General features: G+C 35.8%; 1 protein-coding gene across 4 annotated transcripts in view; it reads right to left on the bottom strand.

Annotated features, from left to right (window-relative positions):
* The window catches only part of LOC143256468 (uncharacterized), a 207,590-nt gene that overhangs the window by 130,583 nt on the left and 51,972 nt on the right, over positions 1–25,035 (bottom strand). For all 4 annotated transcript variants that reach the window (XM_076513737.1, XM_076513739.1, XM_076513738.1 and 1 more), the window contains 3 exons: positions 21,787–22,017; positions 21,276–21,438; positions 20,666–20,825 (listed from right to left, as the gene is read on the bottom strand). In XM_076513737.1, coding sequence (XP_076369852.1) covers positions 20,666–20,825; positions 21,276–21,438; positions 21,787–22,017 — 554 coding nt within the window. The remainder of the gene's footprint in view (positions 1–20,665; positions 20,826–21,275; positions 21,439–21,786; positions 22,018–25,035) is intronic.

Here is a 25,035-nt window from a genome sequence, read left to right as displayed (position 1 = left end):
TTATAAGAACACATTCCTGTCTTCTTGGTTTTAGACTCGTATAATTCGTGTCGCATAGCAACGGCCCGGCATGGCCAAGCATGTTAAGGCGTGCGACTCGTAATCTGAGGGTCGCGGGTTCGCATCCCGGTCGCGCCAAACATGCTCGCCCTCCCAGCCGTGGGGGTGTATAATGTGACGGTCAATCCCACTATTCGTTGGTAAAAGAGTAGCCCAATAGTTGGCGGTGGGTGGTGATGACTAGCTGCCTTCCCTCTAGTCTTACACTTCTAAATTAGGGACGGCTGGCACAGATAGCCCTCGAGTAGCTTTGTGCAAAATTCCAAAACAAACAAACAAACGCATAGCAATGCGATACTCGTAGTTTTTACAATATAATATTACTTTAATGCATTTATCAAGTGATACTCATAGAAAACGTACAACATCCTTGTGTCACATATAGTTCTCCGTGTGTCAAACGTAAGTCTTACAATATAATATTAGTTTATATCATTACTGCTGCGACACACAACTATTTTAATATATAACATTGCTGGATAATACTATCAATGCAATACTTAATGCCCGGCATGTCCAGGTGGTGAAAGCGCTCGACTCGAAATTTGAGGGTCGCAGGTTCGAATCCCCGTCACAACAAACATGCTCATCCGTTCAGCCGTGGGAGCGTTATAATGTTGTGGTCAATCCCACTAATCGTTGGTAAAAGAGTAGCTCAAGAGTTGGCAGTGGATGATAATGACTAATTGACTTCCCTCTAGTCTTACTGCTAAATTAGGGACGGTTAGTGCAGATAGCCTTCGTGTAGCTTTGCGCGAAATTCAAAAATAAACAAACAGCGACACATATATTTGGTATAGCTAGTGAGTGATAAGGATGCTCGACTGTGAATCACGGGATCGTAACTCGTCTCCGCAGATACTCGCCCTTTTACTCATTGGATGGTAATAAAGTGAAGGTCAATCCTACTATTCGTTTTAAAGATTATCCCAAAAGTTGATGGTGGATGGTTTTCACTAGCTGCCTCTCCTCATGTCTATCACTTCAAAACTAGGAACAGCTGGGGCAGATGACCCTTGAGCAGCTTGACGCATAAAATTCAACAAGCAAACGAAGTAACATCCATAAAAATTCATATTACATCACTACTAGAGAACATACTTGTAATTCATAGAATTCTTAAAATTTAGTGTTGCTGCATAACATGCTTAGTGTGACAATTATATACTTTGAACAAAATGGTGTTGATGTCTAACACTATCATTACGATACTTGTATAACATCCTTACGAAACACATCACTGCTACATTATATCCATGGAATGGCACTCATAATTCTTACAATCTGGTGGTGTTGCATTTCGTGCCAAAGAATTCTGATGCATAACATTCACGATAAGATATTCATTAGGAACCTTTACAATAGAGCATGACATTGTTGGTGCAACAATTAGAAAAATCTAACAATGTAGATAGAATTAATACATGCTATCCTCGCTACGACATTCATTAAGAACCCTTACAACATCGCTTCATAACATTGTTGGTTCAATAATTACAAAATTCTAACAATGTAGATAGAATTAATAAATGCTATTCTCGCTACGACATTCATTAAGAACCCTTACAACATCGCTTCATAACATTGTTGGTTCAATAATTACAAAATTCTAACAATGTAGATAGAATTAATAAATGCTATTCTCGCTACGACATTCATTAAGAACCCTTACAACATCGCTTCATAACATTGTTGGTTCAATAATTACAAAATTCTAACAATGTAGATAGAATTAATACATGCTATCCTCGCTACGACATTCATTAAGAACCCTTACAACATCGCTTCATAACATTGTTGGTTCAATAATTACAAAATTCTAACAATGTAGATAGAATTAATAAATGCTATTCTCGCTACGACATTCATTAAGAACCCTTACAACATCGCTTCATAACATTGTTGGTTCAATAATTACAAAATTCTAACAATGTAGATAGAATTAATACATGCTATCCTCGCTACAACATTCATTAAGAACCCTTACAACATCGCTTCATAACATTGTTGGTTCAATAATTACAAAATTCTAACAATGTAGATAGAATTAATAAATGCTATTCTCGCTACGACATTCATTAGGAGTCATTACAATAGACTATTAACAAGTATTCAACCTATTTGATTTAGCCTCATAGAGCTATAAGAATAAACAAGAATCAATTCTAAGTTAAGAACATATAAATAAGACATACAATACGTTTGTTTACTCTAAGGTAATATAATATTCCTTGCATTTATTGTCGAGAAGACAATTTCATGCAATAAAACGTGATATAATAATGATATATGTGATATAATAATGATATATGTAAGCTACGCAATACTTTGATGTACCTTGAACATAACCATAAACATTTTGTAGGATTTGGCTTTACAAACACTTTTCTAATTGTTTGTGGATACAAGGTTCCGGATAATGTACATAATAAAACAGTAAAAAAAAGTGCCATCAGAACTGTAGTTTATCCCTCTGTCCACCAGTGGCGCAGCGGAATATTTGCGAACTTAAAAACGCTAGAATCCAGATTTCGATACTCGTGATGAGCGGAGCACGAATAGCCAGCCCATTGTGTAGCTTTGTGCTTAACTTCAAAAAATTTATCCCTCTAGTGGTTGATCGAGACAACTATGTGCACAGATCGAAAAATTCGAACAAAAACTGAAATTTAAACATTCATGATAGTGTTTTGTTTGACAAATATCGCTGGATTCAGTGACTAATGATAAACCACCATGGGCCGTTAGGTTGTAGATTGTTTGTTGAATTTCACTCAAAATTATTCGAGGGTTATCTCCCTAACTCATTCTTAATTTTAAAGTGATAGACAAAAGAGAAAACAGCCAGTCAACACCACCCACCGCCAACTCTTAGACTATCCTTTACCAACGAGTAGGGCTATTGACCGTGACATTATAACACCCGCACACTGAGAGGGCGAACGTGTTTGGTGACGAGATTCGATCCCGCGACCAGTAGATCGATACTGAGTGTTCTAACTACCAATCTATGCCATGCAAGGCCCACCTTTAACATAGTTCATCTGAGTGATTTGTGACAAGCATTACACGTAAAAAGAGCACAGAAGTACAGGACAAAGCTAAATCGCTTGGCAGTGTTTTCCCAGAAAGTCTAAAGCAAATTATGTCTGTCCATATACAAGAGAATAACTACAGGGAAAGCGCAGTTTTATATTGATACGTGTAGATTCATCCACAGTCAGCAAACTCAACAGAACTGCGCGAAGAAAGTGCTTCCAATAAGCTCATTGAAACGCATAAAAAATGTAATGTCTCAATATTCTGAGACTTTTGTAAGACTTAATGAATGTATCGTCTTTTTACTTTCTTTAGTTTGAGTAAGAAATTAAAAGGGTGACTTCATCAAAATGTTGTGTTTTTTTTATAATACGTGGGTGTTACTACCCGGTATCTGCTAATCTGTAACACATATAAATGTTTAAGTTTATCATCTGTTTGTATAACTAGGTTACCAAGTAATTCTCCCGCTTCCATCTGCTCAGAGTTTGTTTTTGAAGTGAAAGTTTTATGGAACTGTATGTTACAACAAGTGGTTATGGAATTATATCCTGTACATTGATTAACTCGCAATCAAAGAAGAGTAGAGATACGTTATTTTCCTTATAAATAAACTTTGTTATGGGTTTGTGCAACCTGAACACCCAACCAACTTGATCTCACCACTCAGTCAAAACATACACCGAAAGACGCGGTTGCGTGTCTATTTGTATTTTGTCTATATTCTGTTACTACGCACAACTTTAGGATTTATAGCACTGAAACGAGAAGCTAAAACAGAAGAGAAGAAGCCAGGGGAAACAGGAGATGAAGATGCGAAATGAAGTGAAAGGTTACATCTGGCTGAGTTAAGAGGGTCAAGTAGAAGACGGGCCTCAAATGATGTGGTTGAACAGCACGTGAACATCAACAAACGGCATCACGAGGGCAGACCCATTGTCTTCATGGTCCATAGTCTGTACTACGTAGCAGCATATACACTTGTGTAATAAGTAACATCGTTTTCAACTGAAGCACTGCAGGCAGTGACCAAATAACACGACACTTTTCTGATTAGGCATGCGAATATTTAACATGTTTCATATTGTATCCTTCAGTTAGAAGATCACGCCTTCAGTAAAGTGAACCACAGCATCAAATGTTAACTGAAAGATGAATAACACGGTAAACATGTGAGATTACAACAAGAACGATTCTCACATTGCTACAGTTATACTTACATATTACATAAAAATATAGTCTGATACTTTGAACAAACTCGATGTTAGTAGATAAAAGATGGAAGTTAAACCCCGATGGTTTTCTACCAATTACTTCAATGTTAGCAGAAACAGTGTTAACGTTAATTTGTAATTAAGGTTACAGTGTTTTCTTTCTTGTAATGTAGAGAAAGACAATGTAAACTGTAGTGCAAATGTACTAATTAAGCGTATACTAATTTAAGGGATTTGTCCCACATTATAAACAATACCCGATGGACATGATAACAAATTTCATAGCATCACTAAACGTGTCTGTTGGTCGTTCTTAAGTGTCATGTTTTAATTGTTTCTGAGATATCCAGAGCAACAGACAACAGCATCGTCACCTCAATAAGGATCTACAAAAATGCTACCTGGTTTTTAAAACGAGTACCAGAGTTCAGTGTCAATGTATAACAGTTTGGTTTGAAAGCTTTTGTGTGTGAACACAGAAGGGGAAGAAAAAAAGACTTATCTTAGGTACAGATCACTAGCAGGCGTAGACTGAAGAGAGCGAGACAAAGACGAAGAAAAAAAAACATCTTAAACCTCCCTCGTCAGAGAAATGTGTCGAACCATCCTGTGAGGCAAGTCGCCATTGAAAGATATCGGTCCGTTATATAATGCAGCGAAGTATATGTAACGTGCATTGTTCACTGATACATTGTCGGCTATCAAACCAGGCCAAAATGGCGTTTACTCATTGTTAAAGCATCACCGAAATACGACAATATTAAAGAATGGTTTAAGCTTCGATATTTGTTTCTGGGGAGGAGTCGTGGTCCCAGGGGTGTAAGAAACTATTTGAAGAAAAAAAAATCAAAATTATTTATTATGTAGATACTATATTTTTAAATCTTCGACTTGTGTTGTCACTGGATTAGCATCAAATACGTCATTACAGTGCGCGTTTGTGCCATTAAATATAAAATACGTAATTACGATAAACGTTTCTCAAACATAAATATCAAATACGATATTGGGATGTATGTTTCTGACACAAAGTATTAGATGGTAGAAAGGAAATCAGAGGAATAAAAATGTGTTTGTGTGCATATATATACATATATATACGGAATGAAATCTTTTGGCATGCTGATATGGAGAGAGCTCGTTTAAACGAAGTGAACAGGAAACCTAACAGTTGCTAGGTGATATTTTGTCATGCGCATTAAAGCTAAAAAATAGCAATCAGTACACACTGCGGTTAAACTATATCTATATATTAGAATAAGTGATTTTATAAGCATGAGGTTGTATATGTTATGTTACCTATAAAGAACACTGAATCTGTGTGAGAAATTATATAAATGTTACCGGCAGGGACGTTGTAGGCGTTCATTTCGACCGCACACATATAGCTACGATAACTCAGCGAACAGAGCTTTTCACCTCGCATGGCAACAGGCTCATTTTGAAACGTATTACTTGTAAATACCAGACGAAATTGTTTTGCACTTCCCTGTTTTAAGTATAGATGTTTTTTGCAACCCCAAATTACATATTAGTTTCTAGTTAATGTAATCTAAATCTGAACTATTCACTTTTATTACCTTTTCAATTTAACCTTTCAACTGCCCCTCGCTAGTACAGCGGTATATCTCTGGATTTACAACGCAAAAATCAGGGGTTTGATTCCTCTCGATGGGCTCAGCAGATACTCCAATGTGGCTTTGCTATAAGAAAACAGACACTCCTTTCAACAAAACAACAAATCTAACGTTAAGGTCATCGAACACAGACACTCCTTTCAACAAAAACAACAAATCTAACGTTAAGGTCACCGAACACAGACACTCCTTTCAACAAAACAACAAATCTAACGTTAAGGTCACCGAACACAGACACTCCTTTCAACAAAAACAACCCCCTCGGTGGGCTCAGCAGATAGCCCAATGTGGCTTTGCTATAAGAAAACACACATAAGAAAACATACACACAAACAAAAACAACAAATCTAACGTTAAGGTCACCGAACACAGACACTCCTTTCAACAAAAACAACAAATCTAACGTTAAGATCACCGAACACAGACACTCCTTTCAACAAAAACAACAAATCTAACGTTAAGGTCACCGAACACAGACACTCCTTTCAACAAAAACAACAAATCTAACGTTAAGGTCACCGAACACAGACACACCTTTCAACAAAAACAACAAATCTAACGTTAAGGTCACCGAACTTATTTATTTTGGTTGTTAAAGAAAAGTGGTAGCGGCATTTTTAAAATAATTCTACATATATCTGGGTTGTTAACAGAATATAACATTTCGTGGAGAGGTAGTTTTGAAAATCACGCAAGGCTTCACGAGGACTTTCTGCGCTAGCTGTCCCCAGTTTAGCGGTGTACGACAAGAGGGAAGGCAGGCAGTCATCACTACTCACCGCCAACTCTTGGGCTAGTCTTTTACCAAAGAATAGTGGGATTAAACGTCACAATACAACGATCCCACGGCCGAAAGGGCGAGCATATTTGGTGTGATGGGACATTCAAACACGCGACCCTCAGATTACGAGTCGAGCGCCTTAACCACTGGGCCATGCCGAGTCAGCGAGAAAGTTTACGGGAACAAAGTTACAAGTTTCCTTCTTAATAGAAAGTTCTCTATGGTGATGGTTAACTGATATCTCTTTGCGTCTCAGACATTCGTGCGAAACTACGGGAGGAGCACTTGCACTGCTGTCGCTAATTTTGAACTTACAAACATAGGAAAAGGCAGCTCATAAACAACACCGTCCGCTAAATCTTGAGCTGCTTCTGTCAGACCAAGTAAAGACATTTTGTCATCACCCTAACAATTTATCTATGGCTCCAAACTAAGGATAGTGAATTTTTAAAAGGTAACGGGACACAAACATTGGACCCCCTCCCCGAACCAAACTCTGGGCCATGCTCAGGTAACGGGACACAAACATTGGACTCCCTCCTCCCGGAACCAAACACTGGGCCATGCTCGCTCCATCGAAATTTTCAAAATTTAAATGTTGACTTGAAGCTTTTTTTCCTGTCCGGGATTGGCTTACAGACAAGTAGGTGTGAATACGTCATACCTTCTAGTATAACCTGATATTTGTGACGTGACAAAAAGTAAGGTTGAGGTCTAGCACTTTGAACCCTAAGGTCGCTTTATAATTATGTTTTATTCACCTCCCCCCTTCCCGTCCATTTTTAATTGACGACGAAGGGTCACAGCTGATGTGTGTCATTAGAAACTGGCCTTCTCGAACGGCTCGTGAAAAACCTGTTTGATAAAAACATCCGTTTCGTCACTTCTTTTTTAAGACAGTCTACGTGAAAAATATCAACTGTAAAAATACAATACATCAAAATCCGCACTCTTCACCCCCCAAAAACACGTTATTTTTCATGTTATCAAAAATCAGATGACGTCACAACTAAAATGATTAAATGTAAACAAAACTGGAAAAATCAGTTTTAAAAAAAATTAAACATTTTATCAAAGTGATTTTGTTTGTTCATCAAGCAGAGATTTACATAATGTTAGTGTTAGTACAATAAATAAATTATTTACATAATGTTAGTGTTAGTACTATAAATAAATGATTTACATAATGTTAGTGTTAGTACTATAAATAAATGATTTACATAATGTTAGTGTTAGTACTATAAATAAATGATTTACATAATGTTAGTGTTAGTACTATAAATAAATAATAATAAATAATATAAATAATGCCAACCCTTTGGTGTTCTTCACTCTGTAAAGCGAAACGTTGAGTGTTTAGTTAAATAAAAACATTTTGGTGTTTGTTTGTTTTAAATTTCGCGTAAAGCAACACCAGGGATCTTTGCGCTAGCCGTCCCTAATTTACCATCGTAAGACTAGAGGGAAGGCAACTTCATCACCACCCACCGCTAAATGTTTGGCTACTCTTTTACCAACGTTACATTGACCATTACATTATTATAACACCCCACGGCTGAAAGGGCAAGCATGTTTGGTGTAACGGGGATTCGAACCCGCGACCCTCAGATTACGAGTCGAGAGCTTTAACCACCTGGCTATGCCGGGCCCATTTTGGTGTTATAAGGTCGTTTATTCCTGGTATAACACGTCTTCTATACACCAATTTGCACTATAAAAATTAAATAATGAATTTACACAATAATTTATCTGTGTTTCTGACCACTGCGGGTATCGAAACACGTTTGTTTAGAATTTTATACAAACGCGCCAGTTACTGAAAAGCAAAAAGTAGCCTGAGAACAAAGCTCCTTCGTGTGGTGCAGTTGTACGTTTGAGTGCTTAATGCTTAAATTCGATGTTTAATTCCTGAGGAGGACGCAGAAGACCTATTCTGAATTTTGGCACATAATTAAACAAAATCTCTGTTTCGTAAGTCTCGCTACCAGGTACTACCACATCTAAATACATTTCGTTAAATTTGGATGTAGCAGTGCCTTCAAAATGTTCCATGGTGGTTTGGGCGCTAGCCTCGTAATCTGAGGGTCGCGGATTCGAATTCCCGTCACACTAAACATGCTCGTCCTTTCAGCCGTGGGGGCGTTATAATGTTACGGCCAATCCCACTATTCGTTGGTAAAAGAGTGGCCTACGAGCCGGCGGTTGGTAGTGATGACAAGCTGCCTTTTCTCTAGTCTTACACTGCTAAATTAGGGACGACTAGCTCGGATAGCCCTCGTGCAGCTTTGCGCGAAATTCAAAACAAACAAACAATCAAGATGTTCCAGTGAAATGTAACTAAGACAGCTACATATTTTCTTAACCTTTCCACTCCTTGAAACATTACAAAAACTTAATCGTTTAAGAAAACCAAGTGCATTGTCAATTTGGGAACTACGTAACAGTATAACTTCCATAATGAAGATTGCTTCTCTCCGGTATATTACAAAAAGCCCTCCAGTAGCACAGCGACATGTCTGTGAACTCACACCACTAAAAATACCGGATTTCAGCCCTCGTGATGGACACAGCAGGTATAGTCTATTGTGTAGCTTTGTGCTTAACTTAAAACAACACAACACAAACAACTGAGATAGATATTTCTGAATCAGTAAAGAAATACCCCCCCATTTAATAACCCCGCATTATGTCTGAAGGGTTTATTCAACAGTTAATCAAATAAAACCCATATTTTAGTTGTACAGACTGCCTGAACTGTATTATTAATTTTATTCACTCAGTTCTTCTCGTATGTTATACTGGTCGAATCTGTATATCTCGTCTACTCTTATCTAGTTGCACTGATACTAGTAACGCTTGGGTCAATACTAATCACATTTCAGGCTGTCTTTTTAAAGTTAACAACTTTTCATTATTATTCTTACTATTAAAAAGCCAGAGTCACAACAGAGACAGAGAAAGTGCACATCCCATTAAACTGTTTTACAGTACAGCTGGTCGTGGACGAATATCAAACGGAAAACAGACTGCTAGCCTCGGGTTATCAAAAACCTGACAATGCTGTTTAACTAGCAATAGAAGAAGGGAAGTCATTTCAATAGTAAAGTCTGATCGAAAGGTGTTATTAAAAGAGAAATTCATAATCTGTCAGTTGTCAGCTGATCCTACAAGAACTGAAGTAATGTTAGTAATTTGTTCAAACCCGGGCTGCAGTTCTCAGTAATTAAGACTGAGTAATATATACAACGCAACGTTTACTTGAAGAATGGGGGGTTTCTATAGGTTCTCACACTACCAATATTTTAGTTTTGTAAGAGCAGGTTCTATTGACATGCAACGTGTTATTGCTTTGTCTTCATACGTTATTTAGTCTACTGTTGCTACTTGTGGTTCGTTTTTCTTTAGTGTGTGTGTCAGTTTTTCTCCTAAAGTAAAACATCAACACGTTAATTAACTCTGTTGATAACAGTGTCTAGAAAGGACAAGCATTAACGTCTAAAGTAATTAGAATATTATTTTCAGTTGTTCAAACATATTTAAAAAAGAAAGAGAGAGAAAAATGTAACTTAAACGATACGGAGTTTTGAAAGAACTTTGGCTAAGATATGATTAAAAAAGAGCCCTCTAGGGGACGTTTTTTACATTCGAAACAAATTCCTCCAATAGACTTTTTCCAACATTCACCGCACTGCGAATGAATATGAATGTATCAAGTTAGTTTTTATGGCTTCATGACACAACATGTATTGGTAAACTCCAAGATAATTTTCCCCCCAATGGCTCAGCGGTACTTCTGCGGTCTTAAAACGCTAGAAACCGTGTTTCGATATTCGTGGTGGTCAGAGCACATATAATCCATTGTGCAGCTTTGTGCTTAACATCAAACGACACAACACAAACAACCCAGATAATTTGTCCTGAATCAGTAGATATATAGCCCCCCCAACTTCAGTGAACCAGCGGTATGTCTGAAGGATTATCATTTGCTGTCAGTTCTCTGACAACAAGAATATTTTTTTCCGAGTGTCCTGTCGGAATCAGTTCTTTTTTTAGTTGTTACAAATCACACCAGAGTAATCAACTAGTTTATTATAAGAAAAGCTTTCAGGTCCTGGATACCATCACGAAGATATAAAGAGTTTCATTCTCTTTGGAACATCTACAAATTGATAAGTTAGGCCAAAGACTGAACCGATTTCTATGTTAAAAAATTCACGTTTGCTCTCTGTTTCCGCTCTCTAAATAAGAAATACACTAATCTCACGTCAATTTGTTTGTTGTTTTCGTAAATGGCAAGTAGTTGAAATGCAGCTCCCTGTGTTCGTGGCTTTCACCATTAATTCGGATGTCGTTGTACTTAACGAACGAAAGGATTTTAGATTGCACGTACGTGCCACTCTGAATATGTCTCTGTGGTTTACAGGCTAAACGACAGGTGTGAATTTAAAATAACCTTTCACCAGCTAACATAATATTCATGTTCCTTTTCATAGCCTTGGGGAAAAGCAAGGAGTGTATTCCCTTCCTCGACTTGTGTTTCTTTCCTTTAATAAATACACTCTGTCCCGGCGAAAGAACATAAAATATTCATTTCTATAAATTTGATCTTATTTAATATTTTTTGACACTGAATACCGAACCGTAATCAATATGCCACAATATTAATAATAATAATAGATAAAAATCTTGTCCTAAAATGAAGATTGTTTTACAACAAGCTACACAATGGGTTATTTGCTGTGTATACCGTGCATAATCGAACCCTGGATTTTAATGTTGTAAGTCCAGACACATAACACTGTCCCACCGTAGTGCTTCCCCAGTGGCACAGCGGTATGTCTACCGACTCACGCCGCTAGAAACTTCTTTAAAGTTTGTGAGAAGCTTGTTTACAGACATAATTAAGCCTTAATATTTAGGTTTTTTTTAACTAAAAATTAGTTTGTTTAAAGACATAAACAAGCCTTAATGTTTAGGTTCTTTTTAACTAAATATTAGTTTGTTTAAAGACATAATCAAGTCTTCATGTTTAGGTTCTTTTTAACTAAATATTGGCTTGTTTAAAGACATAATCAAGCCTTAATGTTTAGGTTCTTTTTAACTAAATATTGGCTTGTTTAAAGACATAATCAAGTCTTCATGTTTAGGTTCTTTTAAACTAAAAATTAGTTTGTTCAAAGACATAATCAAGCCTTCATGTTTAGGTTCTTTTTAACTAAAGATTAGCTTGTTTAAAGACATAATCAAGCCTCAATGTTCTGGTTCTTTTTAACTTAAATTATCTTGTTTAAAGACATAATCAAGCCTTTATCTTTAGGTTCTTTTAAACTAAAAATTAGCTTGTTTAAAAACATAATAAAGTCTTAATGTTTAGATTCTTTTTAACTAAAATTGAGCTTGTTTAAAGACACAATCAAGCCTTAATGTTTAGGTTCTTTTTAACTAAAAATTAGCTTGTTTAAAACATATTGAGGCTTTGATATTAGCAGTAGAGTCCGCCTGTTTCAAATTATTTTTATGCGATTCTATCTATAAGGTACGAATAGACTGATTGACCCATTGATTTTTCTCATTGAAACTAGTTCGTCTCACTAGCTGCACGCACACGGTTGGTGTACCAGTAACTACACCGTACCGCTGTGGTACGGCAATTTGTGTAACACATGGGCTTCTCATAGCCATGTTAAAACGTGTCCTAAAGAGTAGTATAGATATGTCGACAGTCGATAAGCCTGAAAGTGTGGCTGGTTCTTATAGCAAAGCCACATAGGGCTATCTGCTGTGTCCACCGATTGGGATCGAACCCCTGATTTTAGCGTTGTAACTCCGAAAACTTACCGCTGTCCCAGCGGGGGACAAGCTTGAATGATCGAGCAACGGATGAATAAACTGCTCATTTTTGAAATTTCTCAGCGGTTGTCACAGTATAAGCTAAGCCTTAAAAATATTGAAACATCAAATAGAATTTACTTATCTGTCTGTGTGGTTTGTAACTAATTTAGGTGAAGTAATTCGGACTCAAAACACCTTAAATATTAAATAGACTTCACCAGTGCAAGATGCCGAATGGTATTTCTTTGGCTTGTTGACCCAAGCTGTGCTGATGAGCCTTGAATAAGCGAAGCTACAGTCCAAAGAAGAGGGTACTGCAGCCAATCGAAGAATGCATTAGAAATCTACGTCGCAGATTCTCTTTTGAATTTATAGAATTTATCATTAATATGAATAAAGTACGAAACCTAATACTATATATCTGACGATTAGATATAACCAGTCTGGTAATTAAACAGTCTTAGTTGGATATTCGTACATAGCTAGCTGCTCGAGGGCTGTATGCTTTAACTGTCTGTAAATATTGAACTGATCGATTAAAATGAAAACAACCACTGAACGGCACCCATCTTCATCCTATTGTCTGACAAAACAGTTGGATTTGACCTTCACTCTTGTAACGCACCCACGGGTAACAGAACACGAATGAGGAACTCTTCGGTCTCGCGTTACCCAACAGCCATACTTCGAAGTGACTAAGTACCCAGGGAATGAATATAACATGGACTTGGTAGTGCCTCGGCCACTAAATAACTGTGATAAAAGAAACTCGCCGGAACAGACCGAACAGCAGCCGGATCAAAATTCTGTCACAACAACTGTAGGACCTTTGACATTTTAACTTGTACTTCGAAAACTGTTTCTAGGTAAATAAATAGACTTATAGTAGCATATGTGAATCATTATAATAAACTACATGTTTAATCTGCACGTGTACACGCTTGTGCTGGACGATAAGTACGGTGAGTGAACTGTTAGTGAGCAATTATTTTTCAAACAATTTCTGAAGAGACATGGACCTAGACCTCCCCACTAGCACAATGTTTCACTCACTATTATAAACAATCCAAAAGTACTTCCTCCAGCCCAGTATCTGTAGGAATAAAGTATGAACAGGAAAACACAGGAATCAGCTACTAGAAGTAAAGTGGGAAAACAATAGGAATCAGCTACTAGAAGTAAAGTGGGAAAACAATAGGAATCAGCGACTAGAAGTAATGTGGGAAAACAACAGCGTGTGTTTAAGAAATCTTAATACATATTTAGGGATCTCCTCGCTGGAGAAATATCATAACACGCCGCTAGGTGTCCTTAAAAATACTGACTTTAACAGAAGAGACCAGCTCAAGTTCCACAAGTACTCCAAGAGTTGACAAACAAACCTCAACACTGAGAAGAGAAACGTTGAGAAAGGGGAGAATGTCACGTGACTTGGTGTTACAGAAGAAGGCATACCGGATTGTTTGTGACCTTTATTCCTTGTAGAAAGATAAATGTATTCTATTTAGGTATTTATCCGACCTGGTTTAACTCCCGTTTTGCGGCGATCGTCTTTAAAAAAGTCTTAGTGTATGGGTTAAAAAAAAACAAAACGACTAGTCAAATAATTTGTAAGTTAATAAATTCTGTTATACATAAATTGAACAAAACAGCATAGTGAAATAAAGAAACAGAAAGAGGTAAAAAATAGTGGACAGTAATTAGAATGTATTGTTTCACCAACTGTACTCCCTCGCTGGTGTTGGTATTTTCGGTCGTAATTCTAATAATACTAATAATGTTCGGTCAGCTTATGGTCCTTAGATTACACCTAAATCCGCATACCAAGCTGTATTCTGAGATTAAAAGTTGGGTTTCGATACCCGTGGTGGGCGGAGCACAGATAGCCCGTTATGTAGCTTGATGTTTAATAATTAAAAACTTAGCCACATTGCTAAATAACACAGCACATCAAAGTTTTTGCTTCTTGAACACTGATGGTGCTCCTTATGGATTTTTGGCTGCTGATCACGAAAATCACATCCAGATTTGCCCATCACGTACCGTTTCATCGAAATCTTCAGTTTCACCAGGACATTGCTACAATGGAAAAACGATATCAGGGCAACTGGAATCCGTCAATGTTTGCTGACTACTGTTGGACACTGCAACGTGATGCACCGGACATTGAATACAAACGAAAACCAGGAGCAAAACACTTTTAATTATGTTGAACTTAATAGCGTATTAGAAACATAAACGCAATTAAATACGTTATTGCCGGTAAACAGTTAACTGTCTATTTCTCAGAGTTTCTACGTGATGCAGCAAAACCAAAACTATATTTGTACATACTCACCAGGTACCTGTCACAATCAGCAAAACTTTTCAGGAAGCAAAACTTTTCAAAAAAATTGTTGTGCAGTGTAACCCAGACAAAAACGTTTTGCCGTTCCAAACCTTAAAACGATAGACTAGAGAAAAGACAGCAGGTCAACCGCACCAGCCGCCAACTTGTGTACTCCCTTTGTAAAAAATTAACGACAGTATTCCAAATCATTATAACTAATAATATTAAACTAGATTTGTACAAAAATGAGGTATCTCTTTAGTAGAGAACACATAACTAAATATGTTATAACCACCTAATCGTTCAGTGATCCTACTGTATTCTGTTTCGCAGTTACTGGTACAACATAAATTATGTATTTCTTTATGTTTTCTTGGACTCTAAGTTTCTGAAGCGTGCAAGGAATGTGATCCATGCCATGTTTCTTTTGAATTTCGCACAAAGCTACTTAAGGGCTATCAGTGCTAGCCGTCTCTAATTTAGCAGTGTAAGACTAGAGGGAGGGCAACTAGTCATCACCACCCACCGCCAACTCTTAGGCTACTTTTTACCAACGATAAATGGGAATAAACTTCACATTATAATGCCCCCACCGCTGAAATGGCGAGCATGTTTGGTGCGACGAAGATTTGAACCCGTGATCCTCAGGTTATGAGCCAAGTGCCTTAGTACACCTAGCCATGTCGGGCCTAAACCTTCCTGACACTTTATACACGTATATGGAGAGCACTATGAACTCTTCAGTCTGTTTGGTATATAACCATTCACTCGTATTATTAAGTGTCAAAACCCGTACGTGACAGTAATATCCTTTTCTTATACGTATCGGTATTGATGAGAAATTTACTAAGCCTATCTTGGCGCCCATAATTTTGAACTAACGATCAACCAGTTTGAAGCACCATCCACGTTAAGACATTGACTTCCACTCTTGTAACGCACCTACAGTTTAAAGTACGATAAATATTTTGTGGTATCACATGGACTCGAACCCGTATCGTTAGTTCATAAATTAAGAATTATATCACAGGTTAAACCTGCCAATCTTTAGCGTAATACATATATTATGTTAAACCACTGTTTGCAAACTTAAAATACAATTAAAGTACATTTATAAAATATACTACAACATATATAGATTACTAAAACACGTGCAATGTTTTTTTTTTAAATTTATAAAACTCATATTATGGGAAACAAAAGGAGTTGTACTAAAGGTAACTTCCACTTGTTAAAACTCATTTTCGCTTTCTATACGTCACTTCCCTTTATTAAAAGTTATTTTCACCTTGCTCTACAAACGTAATGATAACAAACATGTATAAAATAAATTTGTAGACTTTGTGCAGAATAAATTTATTTATTTATTATTGCAAGTGACACAGATATTTAAATGATTCTGAGTTTTCTATATGTGGAAGTTTAAATCGCGTGAACATTGTAAAGTACCGCAGGCCACACACACGAGAGGGAGGGAGAGGGTAATCAGTTCATTACGACCTATAACCCTTAGAAGAGGTTATATGAAATGTAAGCCTAATAAACAATCTGGTCGTAATAACATGCGTGTCTATTTGTAATGTGACGGTCAATCCCACTACTTGTTGGTAAAAGAGTAGTCCAAGAGTTAGCGGTGGGTGGTGATGACTAGTGGCCTTCCCTCTAGTCTTGCACTGCTAAATTAGGGACGGCTAGCGCAGATTGCCCTCGTGTAACTTTGCGCGAAATTAAAAAACAAACCAAACTAAGCTATTTTCGTTATGACCACGTAAGTAGACTGTTTTGGTGCCTACACATTAGTTACAGCCATAGAAGTGTTAGGGTCGTTCTCTGAATTAATGATTGATAGGAGTAACAGGAAATGACGTACATGGCCTAACAAATCTACGAGTGAAAAAAGAATCTCCGTAAGAATTACTTTAAGTAAAATAATTCATGACTTTTTACTTCAGTAAATAAAGCCGTAAAATGTAAAGCTGTGTGACCTGGAACAGGGATAGTTAGCAAACCATAACCCAGAGGAGGTTTGGTGTTTACAAATAATCCTATCAAAAATGACAGCAAACGTTTCAAATACAGCCCCCTAGTGGCCCAGCGGTAAACCTGACAGCACATGGCGCTAAAAACCTGGTTTCGATACTCGGAGCGAGCACAGCACAGATGTGCATTGTGTTCTTTTGCGCTTAACAACAAATAAGCAAAACATTCAAGTACATTTTCAATACTTTATAAACAGATCCTGAGAATGACTTTAACTTTAAAATGTACTTCATACAGCGTTAGGACTCGTCACTCCAAACTTCACACAGCGTTAGGACTCGTCACTCCAAACTTCACACAGCGTTAAGACTCGTCACTCCAAACTTAACACAGCGTTAGGACTCGTCACTCCAAACTTCACACAGCGTTAGGACTCGTCACTCCAAACTTCACACAGCGTTAAGACTCGTCACTCCAAACTTAACACAGCGTTAGGACTCGTCACTCCAAACTTCACACAGCGTTAAGACTCGTCACTCCAAAAACTGTAATTTATTTTATGTGCTAAAAGTAGTAAAGTTGACACGCACATGTTTAAGGCTCATAACACACTAACTACACTATTTTTAACGAATGACGAAATACAAACTAAGTAATCTCTTATGGATTACAACAAACCAGATACAATATTTGTAAAATGGATGATGAAGTGACAAACCATCTACACTGTTCTATTAAATAACAACATATCAAGTACACTATGTGTATTCACAGAACACTCATACCATTACGAATACTTGAAGTTCACTATTTCCACTGGTTTGTTTAGGTTAAGGCCATCTTGAATTTTTGACGTAACAGTACAACTTGTATTCTTGAGGTTTAGTGTTGTCTGTTTGTAGCTAAGCACAAGGTTACGTAATGAGCTATCTGTGCTCTTTCTACCACTGGTAACGAAGGACCTACCAGAGAAAATATTCTAATTAACTGTCAAGTTACGTAATGGTTGCTTTTGATTCTCAAGATTTATTATGCCTGAAAACCTTTTGTTCTTATTAAAATCAGTATCGTGTGAAGCATTTGGTATGATATGGTAATTTGAGTGAAACTAGTCAAGTTACTTGTTTTTTTGTTGTTTTTTTTAATTTGGCGCAAAGCTACCCAGGGGCTATCTGCGCCAGCAGTGTAAAACTAGAGGAAAGGCAGCTAGTAATCACCACCAACCGCTACCTCTTGGGCTACTCTTTTACCATCGAATAGTGGAATTGATCGTAATATTATAAAGCCCCCGCCGCTGAAAGAGCGATCATGTTTGTTGTAACGATAATTTGAACCCATGACCATCAGGTTACGAGTCTATCGCATAATCAAGCGAAATAGAATTGTTGGTGTGTCGTTAACTTTAGGGTGTAGAACGTCTTATATTGCGGTGCTAAAAACAGAAACATGATCAGTTACGATGGATGATATTTTTAGGATATTCTATGACACTCACATTACCACTAGTTTTGTTTACTGTTGCGTATGATTCTTATAAAATATTAAGTACAGCTACCTAATTATTTGCATATTCCGAATCTTCATAATAGTCCCGAAGTCTCCGAGCCCCCAAGTTTTCACAAACATTGTTTCTTTTGGTACGTTTTTACTCCTAGACGTTTCACAATACAATATAATGTATATGTTTCTTGTAAGACACAATGGACTATCTGTATTCTGTCAACCACAAATATTGAAATCTGATTTTAAAAGTTCTAAGTCCGCTGAGCAGTATTATGTAACGTTTCTATGTAATAATATCGAGGGTTGACTAAACCCTCGGAATTTCATTCTGCGATAAACCTCGTAAATCCGTAAGTGAATATAACAGCGTGGATTGAGGCTGATAATGGATAGTAGTGTGGATATATCACATTTCCCGCGCTCTAGGGTTAGGGATGAGATTACTGGCTCGTGAGATTTTCCACCAAGAAGGGGTCGAAAATTCCTGAAGTAAACAACAGGAGTTGACTCCTTAGTTTTCGAGCTCTTTCTAAGGATTAAAGAAACAGGAAAAGAAACTTTTAAGAAAATAAGCATAATCCTTACGATACTGACAGTAATCCGGTGGTTCAGAGATTTCAGATTTTTATTTTCTTTTTGCAAGTTTTCGTGAGAAAAAATGACTGCCTAACAAACACCATGACTAAACTGGAAATAGTTCTAAATCAAGTTCAAGTACTACACTTCCACACTAGCGCTTCATCAAACTTCAAACGAACTAAGTTTTATAAAAAATGAATGGCTTATTTCTTAGTTTTAATAATATACCATTAAAAAATGTTTCAGATTTTATGTTATAATTTATCCCATCCTTATATACATATATCGTATCATGTAATTATATATTAGTGTTCCCGTTCTTTTAATATAAATAAAAACTTAACTCTTCTACACCGGCAATCAAAATAATCGCTAAGCGATTGTTGCGCCATCTCTTATCCAATATTATTATCAGTTGAATATTCAAACGTTTATCATTTGTAAAAAACTTACTCCCGCCAGCCAATATCTGTGTTATAGCATTTTTTTTTCCTTGAAAAACTGTGTAAGATACAACAATGTGCTTAAAATTTTGTTAAAACTAATGTTTCATCTTCTTCGTGAGATGGACTTTCCACTTTCTCAGGTCGGAAAACCTGCATTTAGTCTCTCTTCACAGTCAATGAACATGCTTAGATTAGCTGATCACTACGAAAACACGTTCACAACTAGTAGCTTCTAAGAGCTGAAACGAAAGTCAATAAAACACACTTACCTTTATTTATTAACAAATACGTATATATAATTTCAATATTAAAATACACTTAGTAAAATATTATGAACAGTGAATGACTGTTTGTATTTGAATAACAACTGTTAGTTTCAAAATAAAAAATAACAATGATTTATTATGACATTAAGTTTGATTATGCCTAGCGATTATCAAAATATTTTACGTTCGGTTCGTCGTTTTCCAAGATTAAATGACGCTATTGACACCTGAGGGCGGTAATAAAGTTTCAGTTTGATCCAGTTCTGTGAAACTTGTAAGTACAGAAGATGTTTTGTTATGTTTAAATTTATGGTTTTTTTACTCACCCATAATAACTCAAAACACCTTAAATGTTTGGCATGTGACATACTGTTACAATTAATTATTACTTATTTAACTGTTCGTTTTTTCTTCATAAAACGTGAATTTCGTGCTGAAAAAAATTACACATAGGCCTAATTTGTTTTTTGACTTGGTGAGCCGTGAATTCGGCGAAACTTGTCTGTTGCAGTGGAGTGACGAATCAGAGAACAGGTTATACTTTACGTCATCTATTCGTCAAAAAATTTGAATTTGGGGGAAAGAAACTAAATTATTAAGTAAACATGTTATTCTTATTGCGAGATGGATGTCAAAAAATTAATATACTTTAGTTCATCCTTCTTGTATAGTTGAAAATCCACTTTGTTCTGTAAACAATACAAAGGACATAATAGATGTATTTGTCTCTCCTTTGTTTGCTAAGAATAGATAGTTTAAAAATTATTCTAGGTTTGTGGTTTCAGACAAAAAAGTTCATTTTTTAAATTACTTTAATAAACTTATTATCAGAATACTTTTATTTTGATATTTTCGTTACATTTTAGAATTATATAGGTATATTAAACTTGGTTTTACGACCTTTCATTTTCATGTAGTTCAAAAAATTCAGTTGTCTTTATATATATTTTGGACGGTATTATTATTATTAAAGTTTCAAACCAGTAGCAATCAACTCACTACGAAACGTCCACCAATCAACTGTCCTGCTTGCCCTACGTACAGAGTGGAGGCGCTGTCGAACTCCAGTACTTTAGGAATACGTTGACTCGTAATCCGACCGTAATCTTCACACTGGAAATACAGCTGGGCTTTGTTCTCATTCACACGCAAGGCGATCCTAGGAAGTTTGAAATGTACTCAAAACATGAAAAACAATACTACGTTAAAATATATTAATGTAATCGTCGTTTAAACGGCTTTTAAATATATATTTTGTATAGGCCCATGACAGGACCTATTGTAGGCATGGCCTAAGTTTCAGCTAACTAATCGCTTCTAACAGTTATTTGGGACAACAACAAAACAGGAAATTAGTTCAACGACAGACAGTAATTATACTGAAGTAGCAAACTAACAAACAGCCATTTGGAAACATTTTGATAGTTTTATAAAACTACATGTCTCGACAGCTCTTCAATCTGTCTTCAGGTATCTGAAGTACATTTTCTACAGGAATATTTTGTTCACAGAGATCGTTTGTTCGTTAGTTTCCTACTGGTAAGCACAATGTACTTCCTTACACAAGTAGGTGCATCACAAACTAAATCATTGTACTTGAATGTCATACTTAGCCCAGCTTCCAATAAAATCTGGAACAGTAAACGAAGCCCAGACTTGAGAAGTCACGTGCCTCGCAACGTCAGTGTAGTAAAAACTGACGTTTGCAAAATCGTTTTGTAAATCCATAATCTTTATCCCCAACTGGACGACCGTCTCCGATGGATTAACAACTGGAAGAAAATGTAATAGTCGTTCAATGGTGTTTGGCAAAAAAACAAACAACGTGAAACTACAAAACGTGAGGCTTAAATTTTGTACAGACGACTAAATATGTCTGATAAAGATCAGTGTTACGTACTGAAATACTGCGAATCGTAAACTCGTGTAAAATACTACAAAAGCAGAAAGAAACAATAAAAAGGAAACAAAAGTAAACGAGACACTGTTAATGTTTATTTCATTAAACAAACCGTAACGAAGTTTATGTAACAGTTATAGATTCTTTATGTTTTACCAAACATTATCATGACTTAGGAAACAAATTTCCCTTAAGTAACTAGCACTGAAATTTGCTATACCGGCGAACAGAAATCCTCCTGTGTTACCAAGGTGTTCAGGCTTAACAGTTGCTAAAATGGAAAAGTTACGAAACATCTTTCTTGGCAAAAAGAGACGGTAGGGGGCTCTAATTTCTGTGTTTTCACCCAATTTAAACGCCGGAAGGCCTTCTAATCCGTTAATGAAATTAACTGATGACGAAATGAATGGCATATGTATGGTTTCCAGAAGATCCAGATATTCCACACGATCTACATAATGAGAGAAAATTAGCTTTCTGAACATTTGTACCAATACCATTCATAAAAATAAAATAAAATACACAAGAGTAAATCAAATGCAGCGGTACGAGTTTGTGTGGTTCAAACAAAATAAGTCTACAAATTAAAAATTAACTTATGTACAAACAAACAAGAGGTGTGTCTGTAGTTTAAAGATATACACAGCGCTCCTATCAATATTATTCAGTTTACAAATAAAATAAATGTTTAGCAACAACTGAGATTATTTGTATAATAAATTTGGGGTCCAGACACTATTATGGTCAGTTTCAAGAGCCATTTAATAAAAAAAAAGGAAGATGGTGGAAGATTCAATCTAACAATCTCTGGACACCATCACTTTTCTATTCCTTACATCAAATTGATCTTTGGAATGTCACGTTTGCGCTACATTTAAAAGGATTGATAACACACATTTCAATCATAAACTACGTTTTCTTCATTTTAATCTTTATTTGTTAAGTGTATATACAAATAACACTACACTATACTTTACACATATAAACAAACCAATGGTAATAAGAAATTCGATAAACCTAAATCAAATTCAGTTTAAAGTTAACATTTTTTTAATGAGATAAAAACAGGTCTCAATTGTTGTCATATTGTCACTTTATATATGTATGATTTACAGCTAGTGTTACGATCTATAGTAGGGGGAAACTATATTAGGGGGGTAATATGTCGTGTACGAAATATTTCTTATTCTAGTATTTTATATTTCAATACACAAGAGTTTATAAAACTTAAAAACTGTTTCATTTATTTACGGTAATTAAAGCAGTTAAGTGACCTGTCTACATTACTGACATATGAAGTTAGGTATGTAGAATTTTGAACGAATCTGATGGTCGTGCAGCACATCTCAATGACTACGAGGTTAACCACTTTCCACATCACGTGATACATTCCAAACATCCCTAGTACAAAAGATACTTTGAGACGAATGGTCTAAACAAAAATGACAAACCTATCGACCTATCTAGTAAGAGACGCCAGATGTGGCAATGCTTTCAAAAAATGGGTATCTGTAACAAGTATTGAAACTCAGTAGATTGGGAATACAAGTATTCCGGGTGTCTATAAACAAATGAGGAAATCCAGATCCACAAACCTTGACACATAAACATTACTGTCTGAGATGGGGATCTGAAGGACAAATTTATTTCCCAAGAGCCTTTCTGTTCACAAAGCAGAGTAGTACCTACACCCCTCCCTTCCCTAACACAAGTAGTAACGTCGTCCGTAGTTACCTATTCCTAGTTTAAATTTTACACAGTTTAATAAATCTTAGAAAGCTTCCCACTCACGCACGTGCTATTCTTTTAATTATTTAGATGCTTTAATATAACATTCAGTGTGTTGAAAGTTTCGGTGATACATAAAAGTCAATCGTCTTTAGGCTTAGCAAATATTCTGTAATACATAAAAAGTATGTATGATAAGAATAATAAACATAATTGGTGAAGGATTATATTTATAATGGAATGTGTGATATATAATCACACGTTAACAGTTTATAACGAAGGAATGATTTCATCATAAAAGTTGAACGTGCAAACAAAAATGGATCCCTGGAGAAGAAAGCAAGACATCTAGTGAACATTTTAACTAAGTAAAGAGAGTTGTTGGCTGTACGTTCATTTCGCAATAACTCTACTTATAAATAAACTATGGTTCTGAATACAGCTCGTGTTCCAAAACAAACAAAAAAACTTTCGTGTGCTACGTTTTTTTTATTTTTCTTCTTATGAAATTCCTCTATCTGAATCATCCGATGACTTTATGCATAGAATTGGGCAGAAGTATCTCGAATTATTGAGCCTTCAATTGTTTCTTTGGTTTCTTGTTAAGCACAGAGCAACACAAAAGGGTATCTGTGCTGAGTCCACCAAGGGTGAAACTCTTCCTTCCTCTTTATCGATTTTAAGATCTTATAGTAGAATTGTGAGGGTGAAGCTCACCTCGACCTGTTAAGCACTGTTTTTCAGTGTTACAAGCATTCACACATGCCGCTGAGCCACTGCGGAGTAGCAATTAATACAGTTAATTACTTTCAGTATATTTTGCCATCTAGTGACGATACATGTAACAACATTAGTTTAAATAATAATTTTCAAGTTGCGCTTTACAAAGCTGTAATGACACAATAAATACGGACACGTTTTTCTCAGTATACGAACAAAGTAACACACAGATAAATACATAAGCATATTACACAATATACACGTATACTTGAACGTATTTGCGTTTATAAAAAACACTTTTTGCTTAACAATTTGAATAAGTTCAACACATCATTTTCAAGTTTAGTTCGCTTTTCGTTTATTAATTGGTGACGAAAACAAATACAATTTCAGTTTTCTAACTTAATATATGTATAATAATTTTTCTATAATCTATTTTTTATTGCCTCAAACATACGTAATATCTGGAAATTTTATTAACAAAACTTTTACTTGACTACGAAAATGTGATAATTACAGAACGCTTTGAGTATATAAACAGATGAATTTGTTTATTTAACTATGTATATAACGGTCTATGTATACAACGTTCTATGTATACAACTATGTATATAACGATCTATGTATACAACTATGTATATAACGGTCTATGTATACAACTATGTATATAACGTTCTATTTATACAACTATGTATATAACGGTCTATGTATAGAACTATGTATATAACGGTCTATGTATACAACTATGTATATAACGTTCTATTTATATAACTATGTATATAACGTTCTATTTATATAACTATGTATATAACGGTCTATGTATACAACTATGTATATAACGGTCTATGTATACAACTATGTATATAACGTTCTATTTATATAACTATGTATATAACGGTCTATGTATACAACTATGTATATAACGGTCTATTTATATAACTATGTATATAACGTTCTATGTATACAACTATGTATATAACGGTCTATGTATACAACTATGTATATAACGGTATATGTATAC

Source organism: Tachypleus tridentatus, chromosome 7 (genome assembly GCF_004210375.1).
Source record: "Tachypleus tridentatus isolate NWPU-2018 chromosome 7, ASM421037v1, whole genome shotgun sequence".
Classification (NCBI taxonomy): domain Eukaryota; kingdom Metazoa; phylum Arthropoda; class Merostomata; order Xiphosura; family Limulidae; genus Tachypleus; species Tachypleus tridentatus.
The sequence above is the reverse complement of the archived record's forward strand: the minus strand, read 5'-3'. Positions and strand labels throughout refer to the sequence as shown.